The 13431-nt window shown below is 31.2% G+C and overlaps 1 protein-coding gene across 1 annotated transcript in view; it reads right to left on the reverse strand.

The window, feature by feature from the left end:
• The window catches only part of LOC111705515 (copper-transporting ATPase 1), a 46386-nt gene extending 34009 nt beyond the window's left edge, over positions 1 to 12377 (reverse strand). The window contains exons 1-15 of the mRNA XM_023478094.1: positions 12272 to 12377; positions 12031 to 12089; positions 11488 to 11594; positions 10636 to 10769; positions 8835 to 8989; positions 8365 to 8576; positions 7433 to 7605; positions 6336 to 6394; positions 5309 to 5381; positions 4967 to 5016; positions 4157 to 4293; positions 3281 to 3347; positions 2150 to 2211; positions 545 to 660; positions 344 to 425 (exon numbers count right to left, since the gene is read on the reverse strand). Coding sequence (XP_023333862.1) covers positions 344 to 425; positions 545 to 660; positions 2150 to 2211; positions 3281 to 3347; positions 4157 to 4293; positions 4967 to 5016; positions 5309 to 5381; positions 6336 to 6394; positions 7433 to 7605; positions 8365 to 8576; positions 8835 to 8989; positions 10636 to 10769; positions 11488 to 11594; positions 12031 to 12089; positions 12272 to 12360 — 1575 coding nt within the window. The 5' untranslated portion in view covers positions 12361 to 12377. The remainder of the gene's footprint in view (positions 1 to 343; positions 426 to 544; positions 661 to 2149; positions 2212 to 3280; positions 3348 to 4156; positions 4294 to 4966; positions 5017 to 5308; positions 5382 to 6335; positions 6395 to 7432; positions 7606 to 8364; positions 8577 to 8834; positions 8990 to 10635; positions 10770 to 11487; positions 11595 to 12030; positions 12090 to 12271) is intronic.
• Between the last annotated feature and the right edge of the window lie 1054 nt (positions 12378 to 13431).

Below are 13431 nucleotides of genomic sequence, written 5' to 3' on the forward strand. Positions count from 1 at the left end.
CCCCTCGGTAAATATATAATGCAGACTTGTTTGTAAACGTTAACAATGCTGAGTTAATCAGGCCAAAATTTTATGTGGCAACTTACATGAACACAGGGAAGGTTTATGGATGGATAAAGCTGAAAATTGTTACCCGGAAAATAATGTTGTCATTCGTTATTTTGACGATTTGCTCAAAATTAACAGAAAATACCCCGAAATACGATTTTACAAAGAAAAATGGCAGATTGAAGAGCAACGGTTAAAAGCTAAAATCGTTACAAGAAAATGAGCGCGAAGAAAAGATTTTTTCTATAAAATGTACAGTAAAGTTTTTTTTAAAGTCTCGCAGGTCAAATTTTACCTGTGTGGATCGCTGGGCGATCATGCACTGGAAGCCAAGATCATTTACCGCTGCAATAATATCACGAGGACCGAGAACTGATCTGATAATGATTTTTTACTTTGAATTTTTTGTTTCAAAAATTTATTTTAGAGCTAAAATGTCTTATTTGTTCCTGAATAATGATAATGAAAATGATATCTGTGATAGTAAATATTCAACCTGTCAAACTTGATTTTAGCACGTTCCGTTGCAAGCGCTACAGACACTGAGATTATTCCCTGTCTTTTCCCCAGTACGCTCTCAATCTGGTGGACACAGCTACTACACGTCATTCCCTGGAACAGAGGAATATTCTTCCAATCCTTTATTCCCCAATATTGAAAATGGATAGATTATGGATGGAATTTAGATGGAATTTAGATGGAATTTAGATGGGATTTGGATGGAATATGGATGATATATGGATGAATACTGAAAATGTTATGGATAACAGTTTCTTAAAAAAATGTTCGCCCCTTCTCATCCAACCAGTGGAATAAGACCTGCAAAAAATATCCCTTAAAGTATTTTCCCATTTTGTTAGAGAAGACAAATTCATTAATAAACAAAATTATGAATATTTATTATTTTCTTAGAAGTTTTCGGAGATTCAAAATAATGGTGTTATTTAGTTTGAACTACTGCCGTTTGAACTATTGACTTTTTGAATTGGTCGTTTGAACTATTGCAAGTGGTACCACGTGTGGTAGTTCAAACGATATCATTCTGTGCGCTTTTTAACAATTTGTTTGCTCATTTAAAATATTTTTAAAAAAATAATTCAATTGGGCCGAAAAATTTTTAGTTTATTTAGCAAACAAAATAGTTCAATATAAGCCAACAAATAGTTCAAAGGAGCCAAAAAATAGTTAAAATGAGCCAAAAAAAAAATTCAAATGAGCAAAAAATATTTCAAATAAGCGAAAAAAATAATTCATATGAGCAAAAAAAAAATAGTTCAAATGAGCAAATAAATAGATCAATGAGCAAAAAAATAAGTTCATATGAGCAAAAAAACAGTTCCAATGAGCCAAATAATAGCTCATATAAAAAAGCTTTGTTCAAATGAGCATAAAATATAGTTCAAATGAGCAAAGAAATAGCTCATATAAGCAAAGAAATAGCTCATATGAGCAAAAACAAAGTTTTCAAATGAGCCAATAAATAGTTCGGTAATTTCCTAGCAAATTTTCTCATATATTTTAACAAAATAAAAACATTCTTTGAAAACTTCAGATCTTATTGTTCAAAATTGCGTTCAAAAATCTTTGGCATTTTACTCTTTAGAACAAAAATACCAAGTTCATTACAAAGAACATTCTTGTATAAGATTTCATTACAAAGAAAATTCTTGTTAAATAAGACAAGAATAGCACTGAATTTTAGTTAACAATACTTAGTAATAAGATTATTATATATGTAACAACGTGTTACGGTGAAACCAAAAAAGTCAAAAAGGGAACCAACTTAGGGAGTTTGGAAAAGTATAAAATAAATATTTAAATGTTCTTGTTTTTTTAATAATTCCTTAAATTGTACTTTACGGATCTAGGTTACGGATTCCGGATTCGGATATGATCTCAACGCATCACATTCCCACAGAAAACTCCTCAATTTACTTGATTGAGTAGAACTATTGTTTATATTTTCTAAAGATAATGTTTACGAAAATTAATTATCATTCGTTAACTTCAATAATTTACGTCTTTTGTTTTCATACAGAAGCTAATGAGCGCCACGCCCCCCCCCCCCTGTTGCAGTGTAGAGTTTTATTAATTATTTTACCTTAATTGAGAGTTGTATTGAACCGTCACTGGTTTCACAATCTATTAGTTCAGAGAGAAAGCCTAAAACGCAAAATGTTTCATTAAATAATACATTTCAAATAATTAGGGTTTTCTGCGAAATTAGAATTTCTAAGTTCAAAAAGAACCAAATAAGCAATGCGAAAAAAAATTTCATTAGACTTTCTTAAAATGTGTTTTTAATCGTTTATGAAATACTTCTCCGATAAACTCCAAAAAAAATGGAAATGTCTGGGTCAGACATCAAAACTCACGATTTTTTTTGTGCTCAGTTAAACAAGACAAAATTAAAAGTCTAACTTAAAATATTGTTTAAAGGAGGTTACCGGCAATGTATAGTAGTATTAGTAGTAATGTATTAAATTTTTTAGGAAAAAATTTGAGACCTATGAGACGTTTTTACGGTGCATATTTGCTCAACAAGAGCGCGATTTTAATCTTTAAAATCCTCATAGATTGTTCATTTTTGAGGGATGATTTTGAGAATCGGTTTTTAAAAATTATTCAATAACGACGACGAAAAAGGTAGTAAAAATTCGACAGTAAACTAATTAGTTGTTAAAGAACAGGCCGAGAAAATAAAAATTAATTACTATGTAATGTCTCATTGTTTACAACCGTTTTTTTGTCGATTTCCAGGAATTTGTATTGAAAAGACGACATTTGAAGAATTTGAAGAAATCTGCGAATGAATTCATAAAGAATAAAAAATTCTTCATTATAATGTTGAAAAAGAAATAATTGACTCTAACATTGATTTATGAGAAAATTTCAATTGAGAAAAATGTTCCTAAACATCTAATTGGTTCACTGTAGAATTTGTTTTATATTTTTTCGTCGTTATTTAATAAATTTTTAAAAATCAATTCTCAAAACGTAACCACCCAAATTGATGATTTTTAACGTCGACTTTGCGCTAAAACTCAGTAATTATACATCATTAAAACGTTTCATATGTCTCAATTAAATCCTGAAAAATTTCTCCACAATACTACATTCTCAGTTCAACTAACCTACATTGCCGGTCATTCCTTAAAAAAAACCCTCCTCCCAGATTAAAAAATAAAAGATTAATTATTACAATGAAAAGGTGAAAAAGGTTGTATTATACCTAAAGCTGTGATACTGCTTGCAATATCTTGATCTGAAACTAAAGATGAATCGTATTCAACATCTCCCTGTACACCGTACAATTAACATATTTAATATTTGTATTCAAAAATTGTTTAACAGTTTTAAAGTGTTAAATTTCATGTGACCATGCAAAGACAATGGCCGATTTAAAACTGTGTTCTTGAAACTCTTAAATGATCAATAATAAGTAAGATATTTTCTAGGTTTAGAAGTATTTATTTGTGATACATTCTTTCTGTTTTCCTGTAGTAGGAAATCCGCAAGTCTCAAAATTGGAAATAGTTAGATTTTAAAATTATTAACAAGTCTAATTTATACTTCATCACGCAAAACTATAAAGGGTACCAATGTGTTCCGAGCCATCTTTGCATGGAGGATAAATTGTCATTACGCTTACAATCCCTTTAATATAACGGCCTTGGTTAAATACAGTTTTCTTTCTTTTGCTTTTCCCTTTGATCGTCAACTCTTTAATGAAAAACTTGAATGCACTTCCCCAAATAAAAAGAAAATTCGACAATTATAAGTTAATAAATTACAAAAATTAGATCCAAAATATTCAACATAGGATGTGACTAATAATAAGATCTAAAACTCGTAAATTATGACGAAATTAACGATTCCAAGTTTAAATTAAGTCGTCTGCCTTGAATGTGGTTCTTAAATATTTTTCTCTTTGATTTGACTAACTTGCAGGGTAGTCTTAGATAACAGATGTATAAGGAAACAGACAGTATTTAAATTCCCTACAGTCGTCTTTGAAGTCTCATCCTTTGCGGGTAACCTTGTAGTACCCTAAGAGCGCAACGCATTAACATTTAAATATAATTTTAAATACAAATTGTAATTGTTCCTTAGAAGCCATGAGTGCAACACGTACGGAGCGGACACCGTTTATCTTGAGTGCATGCTTCTCTATAGCAGCTACGCAGCTAGCGCAGGTCATTCCAGTTATACGCAGGGAACACTTGGACAATCTTATTCCATTATCTACAACAAGGATATCAGGATTTTAATAAAAGTCAAACGGCATACGGTTATGACCAATTTTTTTTGTGGTAACTCGCATGACACCAGGTTAATATGAATTATTTGTTACGGGTCAGAAAAAAAAACTTTGCATCAATAATCAATTTTTTTACTAACTATGAATATCCGCCTATGGAAAATCTGCAAAACGTTTTTAATGGTATTATTTAAAAAAAATTTTTACAGAAGATGGAGAAAGTTTAACAATAAAAAGCTATGATTATTCAGTATTCCCCTGTAAACCTAAAATATTTATACAATATACAATATACTATACATGAATCAGTTGTGATTATCAATCCACCATAATTACTTAAAAATCAGACTTAAAGGGAATGTAAGCGGAATTTAAAGTAACCCTCCATGCAAAGATGGTATCGCTCGATTTACAACGGTACGGTTTCTCTGCTAGCGACGTACGCATTCCTTGTTTAAAAGAAGCAATGGAGAAAATCAGAGAAATAAACACTTTTCGAGTCATAAAAACGACGGTTTCTTCCTCATTATAGATGAGAACCGTTGTAAATCGGGCAATGTCACCTATGCATGGACCGGAGGGTCACTTGAAATTACGATTACACTCCCTTTAAATGGATAAAACTATCTTATTGAATAAAAATATGAAATTTCTTACCTCCGCTAGATCTCAGGTAATCGGCAGGGGTAACTAACTCACAAGAAATTCTAAATATAAATCAAGATTTAAAATAATTTAAAAATATTGCTTTATCAAAAACAAGGGGAAAATACAAATATTAATAAATAAACTAAATTTGCATATCAAAATTATTAAATTAAATCTGGAAAAAGTACCATGGTCAAGTCAGTTAAATAATGTTTATTGTCCAGAATGAGAAAACTCCAGAAAAAAAGTATAATATCTACAAAATCGAGCAATAACAATAACAATAACAAAAATAAAAATAAAATGCCCCAGGATTTAACGTTAGTGTTGTGGGTTGCCACCCCCACCTACCTTGAATCCTGTTGCCAAAACTGGAGTATTTGAAAAGGAGTAATTTTTCCATTTTCATATTCTACCTTTCCACCTGCCATTAAATAATCCATTAATTAGGTTATCAAACGCAATTAAGGACCACTTAAATTATTTAATTATTTTCCGTTGAAAATTCTCTTTCTTTTTTGACAAAGATTATTCGAGGATCGATGATAAGATTAAAAAAAAATAAAAACTTACTGAAAACCATAAAAATAAATATAAAATTATCCGAATTGATCAATGTAAAAATTAAGAAAATTAAGATACATCCCGGATATATCCCAGCTACATCCCAGATACATCCCAGATACGTCCCAAATACATCCCAAAAATATCCTGCTAAGTTCTTGGATACATCCCAAATACATCCGGATACATTCCAGATACATCCGGATACATTCCAGATACATCCGGATACATTCCAGATACATCCGGATACATTCCAGATACATCCGGATACATTCCAGATACATCCCGGATAAATTCCAGATACATTCCAGATACATCCCAGATACATCCCAGATACATCCCAGATACATCCCAGATACATCCCGGTTACATTTTAGTTACATTCCGATATATCCCGGATACATCCTGGATATATCTCAGATAAATCACGAAAATATCCTTGTTAGGTCTTGCATACATCCCAGATACATTGAAGATACATTGAAGATATATCGAAGATACATCAAAGATACATCAAAGATACATCAAAGATACATCAAAGATACATCAAAGATACATCAAAGATACATCAAAGATACATCGAAGATACATCGAGGATACATCGAGGATACATCGAAGATACATCGAAGATACATCGAAGATACATCGAAGATACATCGAAGATACATCGAAGATACATCGAAGATACATCGAAGATACATCGAAGATACATCAAAGATATATCGAAGATACATCGAAGATAGATCGAACCGAAGATGCATAAAATATACATCCCGGATCCCGAATACACCCCCAATATTTGCAGAACACAGACCTGATCCATCTGACAATATATCACAGCACAGTATCCCAGGTTCTTTCTGGAGTTCAACACTAAAACAATTTTAGTAAGTAACCCAACAAATAGTCTGAGACATTTGCATAATTTGAATAAATTAAATATCAAAACAGAAGCCTCAGAAATCAGACTAGAAAATAATCTATCTAAAATGTCAAAAAATGCACAAATATTTAGAAACTATCAAATCAATCAAGCCAACATTAAAAGTCAAGGTTTCAAAACTTATTCATTTGAAATTTCAGCATAGTTAACTGAAATAAGTTGATTTATAAAGTTTACACGGTTTTATTTATTTAATCACTGCATTCACACACGAAAGAATTCTATAAAATATTTGTTTGTTTTTTAGACTAATAAAGTGCATTTTTTATTTTGGTTGATTTAGGAAATGCAATATTGCAATATGTGAGCAAAATTGCTTCTAATAATCAATTTTAAAATGTACATAATTGATTCGGACCCCCCCCCCCAAGGTGGGGTATTTTTGGGGGTCAGGTGACTATTTTTGTCACAATACTCCTCTTAAAATGGATTTTTTTGTGTTTCATGTTGAGAATGGACAAAATGAATAAATTCCTATAATCTTTTCATTTACAAACATTGTATGAATTGTAGCTTGCATTGATTTATAATGATTTCAATTTATAATTACTTTTCTCGTTTTTTTATCATTAAATGGATCCTGTAATCCCGCAATATATTTAGATGTCGTCTTTGTTACAGCGAGTATTTCGGAAGAAAACCATATACTTTATAGCAAAAGTACAAGAAAGCACTTGGGTTTCGGGATAATCTAAATATATAAATAGATTCTAACAGCCATATAGAAAAGATTTAAGGGCTCCAGCAGCACCCCAAATCCTTGATTTAGTCAGAATAGCGTGTTGAAAAATCATATTTTAAGAGTTTTCAATGAAATAGCCGGTTTTCGGTCGAAATTCTTAACATAACATTTAAACAACTTAGAGACTTCTCTCAAAAAATAATTCTTAAGCCTTATTTGATAAGAGGTTTATGGAATAAATTCATTTTGCATGACCTTCTCCTAATACCCCACTTTTTCCATGTACCTTCTTTTAAAAATAGCTTGCTTCGGTCCGGTTAAAATTATAAAACACACATCCGCCTGGTAAAGTAGACTGGAGAAGGCGGATAAATCATTCTCCGCCCCCTTAAGAAGGACGGAAACATCTTCACTCATGTCAACTTGAAGATAAACAGTTTCATCCTGGATATGGATATCCTGACCAGGTTGAGAAAAATCAACAAAATAAAATAAAATAATGATAGAAAAGGCAAAAAAAGGAATTTATATTTTGTATGTATGGAAACTGGAAAGGATATAAAAATCCAACAACACTTATTGGATACATCCCCTCCANTTTCAGAAAAGGACGACCTTCCGTGATGAAAGGTTAGATTTGGGACTAATGATAGATAGATTCTCACGGGACATTCTCCTTTTTCAATAACGCCCCCTTTTTTAAAAAAGAAAGTTTTTATACAATTACTGCCAAAGAATGTAATGAAAAATAAAGAATTTGTACAGTGTACACCTAATAAAAACTGATCCGTGTTATTTTTTTCTCGAAAATATTTTAAACAAACATTAAGTTGATGTTTAATTTTTTCTTGGAGTAGTTTCAAGTCACAATTTAATGTAATGACAACTCTAGTCTTGTGAGATTCACAACGTTACCCTTCAAACTTGTATTCAAAATATTTAAAGTCCTCAATCAATCTCATTGCTTTTCTATTTGGCATAGGAATAATTTCTGCCTTTTTATTCATCACAATTCGCTTTTGAAACCGTAGAGCAGAGGAGGCTCCTGAGGGGGGGAGGGGAGGGGGAGGAGGGTAGTACCGTTGGAAAATTGGAGGGACTTCCTATTCCTTAGAAAATTGAGGGTATACTTAAATTATGTTAACAAACTTTTTAAGCCTGTTTTTGAATAATTTCCAAGTTAGGGAGAAATCTTAATAAAATGAATAATTCTCATTCCTTAATAAATTTATTCTGGGGCACAGGTTCTTTATTCTTCCTTGCAAACTTAAGCCATCGCAGCTGGGGCTTAACCCCGTCCAGACTGGCGGAGAACTTTGCAGGATTCAGCTTAGTGATTAGAGGAGGTATATCAGACAGCAGAAGCAAGTGGGCGTCATACGTCACTTCTGCGCATGCGTCCTTAAGGCTGACCTTCACATTCTCTATTCCTGAGATACAAATATCAAGGTTAAAAATGTTCAACTCTATCAATCAAGTTTAAATCTAAAAGGGAACTCTGTAATGCGTTTGAAAGATCAGAAAACTAGTCATTAAAAAGCACTACTTTGCAAAGAAAGCCGGAGATCTGTAATATCCAAAGCTAGAAGTTAAAATTTAAAAAGCATATAAACCTCAGTCGCTGAAAAAAAACGGGAATTAATTATTATCATAAGAACATTGCTATTTCAATAATTATTTTCAAATACCTTGATGCTGAACAAGATTTGTTTCAATATTTCTGACACAGGACTGACAACTCATCCCTTGAACCTTAATCTTCTCCGTCCTGAGCTCAGGGTTTGAGAACTCGGTCAGGATCTGATCCAGGTATACCTCCAGGCACTCAGTACTCCAAATATATCTGGAGAAACCCGCACATCTTTGTAACATGAGAAGAACTTTATCTAAAAAACATCCACCACTCCTTATCACATAAAAAGGTCATTTAAGAGGAATTACTTTATCCCGTTAGTCAATGAAAAACAAGAATTTTATTTTGACATTGAGGATCACTTTAACTTACATTAACATTCCCTTTAAAATTTTATTTCATTAACATATTTGACCATTTCAATATTTCAAGTTTCAAATATATATATAGTATAGTATTTATTTTCAAACATAAAATACAAAATAATAATGTATGATGGTTCAGCTAAAAACAAAACACAAAAGAAAATTTAATATGAGCCAATTGAAAATATAACGTTTGATAATTTTGTTCTGATCGGTATTTGTTGAAACAAACTATTCATATTGAAATCTTAACTGAATATATATTCATTGTAGATACTTAGTCAGCACTCAAATAATCAAAACATTTTCAGGAATGCATTCATTGAACATTTAAATACAATACATATTGATTCAGCAAAAGTAGCAATGTATTCTCGTTGACTGTATATAAAGTAGCAATGTAATCATTTGATTTAAAAATCTACCCCCTTAGTATTTTGTAAAGTTTGGGTTTTGGAATATGAAGGAGAATCTTGAAAAAATCTAGTTATGAGATAGGTTAATGGTTACTTAAAGGGACTGTAAGCGTATTTTCGAGTGGCCCTCTATGCACAGATGGCAATGCCCGATTTACAACGGTAACCTTAAAACCTTTGATAAACTTTGTGGAAGATATTGTCGTTTTTCTAGGTTTGAAAGTTTTATATTGTTGATTCTTTTCCTGTGCCAGTCACTTTTATAAAGAACCCAAAATTTTAAAAGAGCAGGTTTCAAAATTATTAAACAGTGATATCTTATTCGTACCGTTCACTGATATCTTATTCGTACCGTTCACTGATATTTAGACAACTCTGATAGTTAGTCATCAAGTTTTTAGACAGCTTCCACTTTAAAGTCTCACAACGCCTTGGTCTTTCGTTTTACCTCACCAACTCACTTATATTCTTTTGAAGCCCAAGACATATTCATTTTAAAATTGCAAAGTGCTTGTTTCTAGCCTAAAAGAAGTTTAAAAGAAGTAATTGGCAAAATACTGTTTTTTGTGTGCGAGAAAGACCATCTAAGTTTGCAGTGCTTTGAGAACCAGGAATTGTCATCTATGCTTTGAGGGTCACTTGAAATAACGCTTTCAGCCCCTTTAGGTTTAACCATTAAAAAGATTCGACCTAATACAGAACTTTATTTTTTAAGTTTTTTCCTCAAAGAAACGTTTTCCTCCCTAACATTGATTTATGAGAAAATTTCAATTGAGAAAAATGTTCCTAAACATCTAATTGGTTCACTGTAGAATTTGTTTTATATTTTTTCGTCGTTGGAACTCCGAAAATTAATGAAACAAAGAATGATGATCTCCACTTCTTGATATCTTCACTATGGTCCAGATAAGAGTTCTACAATTAGTTTCAGAGTAAAAATATGGAGATAAAATCTATAGGAATTCTTCACCAAATGCCATCGGAATCGACTACTTCTCAGTTCTCAGAATCTCTTTAATCTTCATTTCAAAAATTTCAGTCGAAAAACATGGTTAAATATTGTGTGCATGGTTTCCTGTTATAAACTAGCTGAACCTTCCCCTTCTCCTTCTCATGAACTGAATTTATTCCTATTTTATTTTTTATTTCTAAACATACTCGAGGATTCCAGTAGTTTACTGTATACTGCAGGGACCTCAGCTCACAAACCTTAGAATAAAAAGTTGATGTTGGGATGTTATGTTTCTTAATTGTTACAAGGGATAATAAAGCAACATAACATCCCGCTAAAATATAATTTATGAATAATTTGGCTTGAGAAAAAAACATCCAAATACCCATTACTCCCGAGTGACCCGAGTTTCCAGGGTGAAGTAAGCCCGCAAATAATTTTAAAGAAAATGCATTAAAAATTTCAGACAAAACAAATAGTACATAAATAAATAAAAAATTAGAGGTGAGACGGAGAACTTTTAACTAAGATGGAGTTTTTTTGTAAAAAGATATTAGTGTGAGATACAACTTGAGTAAATCAGCGATCTCTTAGAGGGGGAGGTGGTATTTTTTAGAAATTATTTTTTATGATGGGGGGAGGGTAATGAAAAATTGGACATCAAAATGTAAGTTTTTTTCATACTTTTTACCGGAAAATTTATTTTTTCCTGAATTGAGCGAATAAATCCCTTAGAAACTAAACATAAAAAAAATTATTTTCAACAAAAAGGGAGGGGGGTTATGATTTTTCGAGAAAATATACACTTCTGATCTCTCATTAGCTAAATCTCAATGAGAAATAGGTTTATCTCCTGAGGTTGAAGTTTTTTTTAAATTTTAAGGTTATTTAACTTTCTGAATATATAACACCCTGTCCCTGTCCGGCGCTGAGGAAATAACTTTCATTCATAAGTTCCAAGCTCTAATTTTTTACCTGAATTCTCGCTTTAAATTTTCCGTTTACAAGTTTCTCAATATTTTCCACCATTTTTACAGGACTCGCTTTGCTCGTATCAAACACAGCCGCGGCACTACTCAATTCTAAGCAAAAAGGCGTGTATTTGAAGACATGTGTATATATTAATATTGAAATAATTTTTTATTTTTCAACATTTCTCAAGCATTAAAATAATTCTAAACGAAAAGTTCGATCCAACACGGAACTAAAAACATTAGATAAAATTATCCTAAATTCAATAATTTTGTATCATGTAATACTTTCAGCGAGTGAAGCTATCAATTAATTCAAATAAACATTAAAGCATTCTTTGATATATAAAAATGGAGATATCTTCCGTTTCTGTGTGCAGTAAAACAAATTAATTGTTTTCTTTCCCGCTTTTATAGCAAAGGTATGGCCGAATATTTTCATAGAAACAACAACAAGGATAATACCATCATCGATACTGTGATAAAGAATCTAAAGGGTGGTAAATGACTCTCTAATGATTGATTGATTGACATTTTAAGACCCTACCTTTTGAAACTTTAACCTGCTCCACCCCAACCATTTCGCTCAGGCATTCAGTTATCAAACTGAATATTAAAAAATTGTAAAAATCTAAGATTATGTTCAAAAATAATTAAACATTTGGAAATATTTTCAACTTGCTTTATCAAATTATGGCAAGCTCAAAAATACAAAATAAAGCTAATCCAATAACTGAACATTAAATTCAAAATTAAATCAAGATAAAATTTGTGAAAAGTATTTTTACCGAACGCATTTATCACATGTAATTCCTTGAATCTTAAACACAACTTCATCACGTAACCCAGAATCAACCACTATCTCATTCATCTCCATTTTTATCTGAAAATATTAACAAAATATTGTTTTCACCTGGTTCCAATTTAACAGCTAGATTGAAAATGAAATATGAGAGCAAGAAAAATATTTTATAATATCTAGTTAAAAATCAAATAATCATGTTTTATTGGTTTTATCGACTTAGAAATTCAGTTGATTTTCACTGCCTTCATTCATTTAGATATAAAATAAAAACATCTTTCAGAAAATCTTTTTTTTAATTACGATTTCTTATCTTTTCTTTAATATATCCAAATTTTATTTTTTTACAGAGCGTTTCACATCGTATTGGATTATCTCCAAGATTTAACGTTGAAATATGAACATAATTCTCGAAAACGATAGTGCTTTCTGCATGCAAATACAATTTATATCAATGAATCATTCTTTGATCCTGTTCCGAAATGATATGGGCGATCCAGTATAAAATTTTTTCTTTGATTAAGTATTTGAAAATAAAGAAAGAAAATAACGCACTGAGCGTTAAATTTGTTCCACTGCTTACAAAAAAAGTCTGTTAATGTTATTCAAAATGGACAAACGATAAAAAAGCTTCTTCAGCAGCTACCTGCAGCTAAATGTGATCAAGTTTAGAACATTCGTTTCTGATGTTTGGTAAGCGAATGAAACTGAATAATGTATTGTCAAAGAATAAATAAAGCGAGAACATGCATTTACTCTTTACCATTGCAAGCTTCTAACCATTCCACATAATTTATTAAAGCATTCTATAACAGATAAAAGGGACTACACAGTGTACATAGAGCGGACTTAAATAAAATTAGGAAAAATTGGTAAAATTATTATTTCTCTCAGATTTCTGTTGAGAAAAATGTCTTAAAACGAGTACCGTGCACCACTTCAGATTTCCCCCCAAAAAATTACTAATTTGGGTTTCTCTTAAAATCATATTGAAACGACATATTTTTTTTCTTGCGAAAAATATATATATATATATATATACACATAGATAAAATTATTTTTAAATTACATAAAACAGATCAAATAAGTATATAAAATATCTCATTCTCAGTGAATGATTAATCATTACTGGCTGTTTTATGAAAA

The sequence above is a fragment of the Eurytemora carolleeae genome, unplaced genomic scaffold, assembly GCF_000591075.1.
Source record: "Eurytemora carolleeae unplaced genomic scaffold, Eaff_2.0 scaffold671, whole genome shotgun sequence".
Taxonomy (NCBI): Eukaryota; Metazoa; Arthropoda; class Copepoda; order Calanoida; family Temoridae; genus Eurytemora; species Eurytemora carolleeae.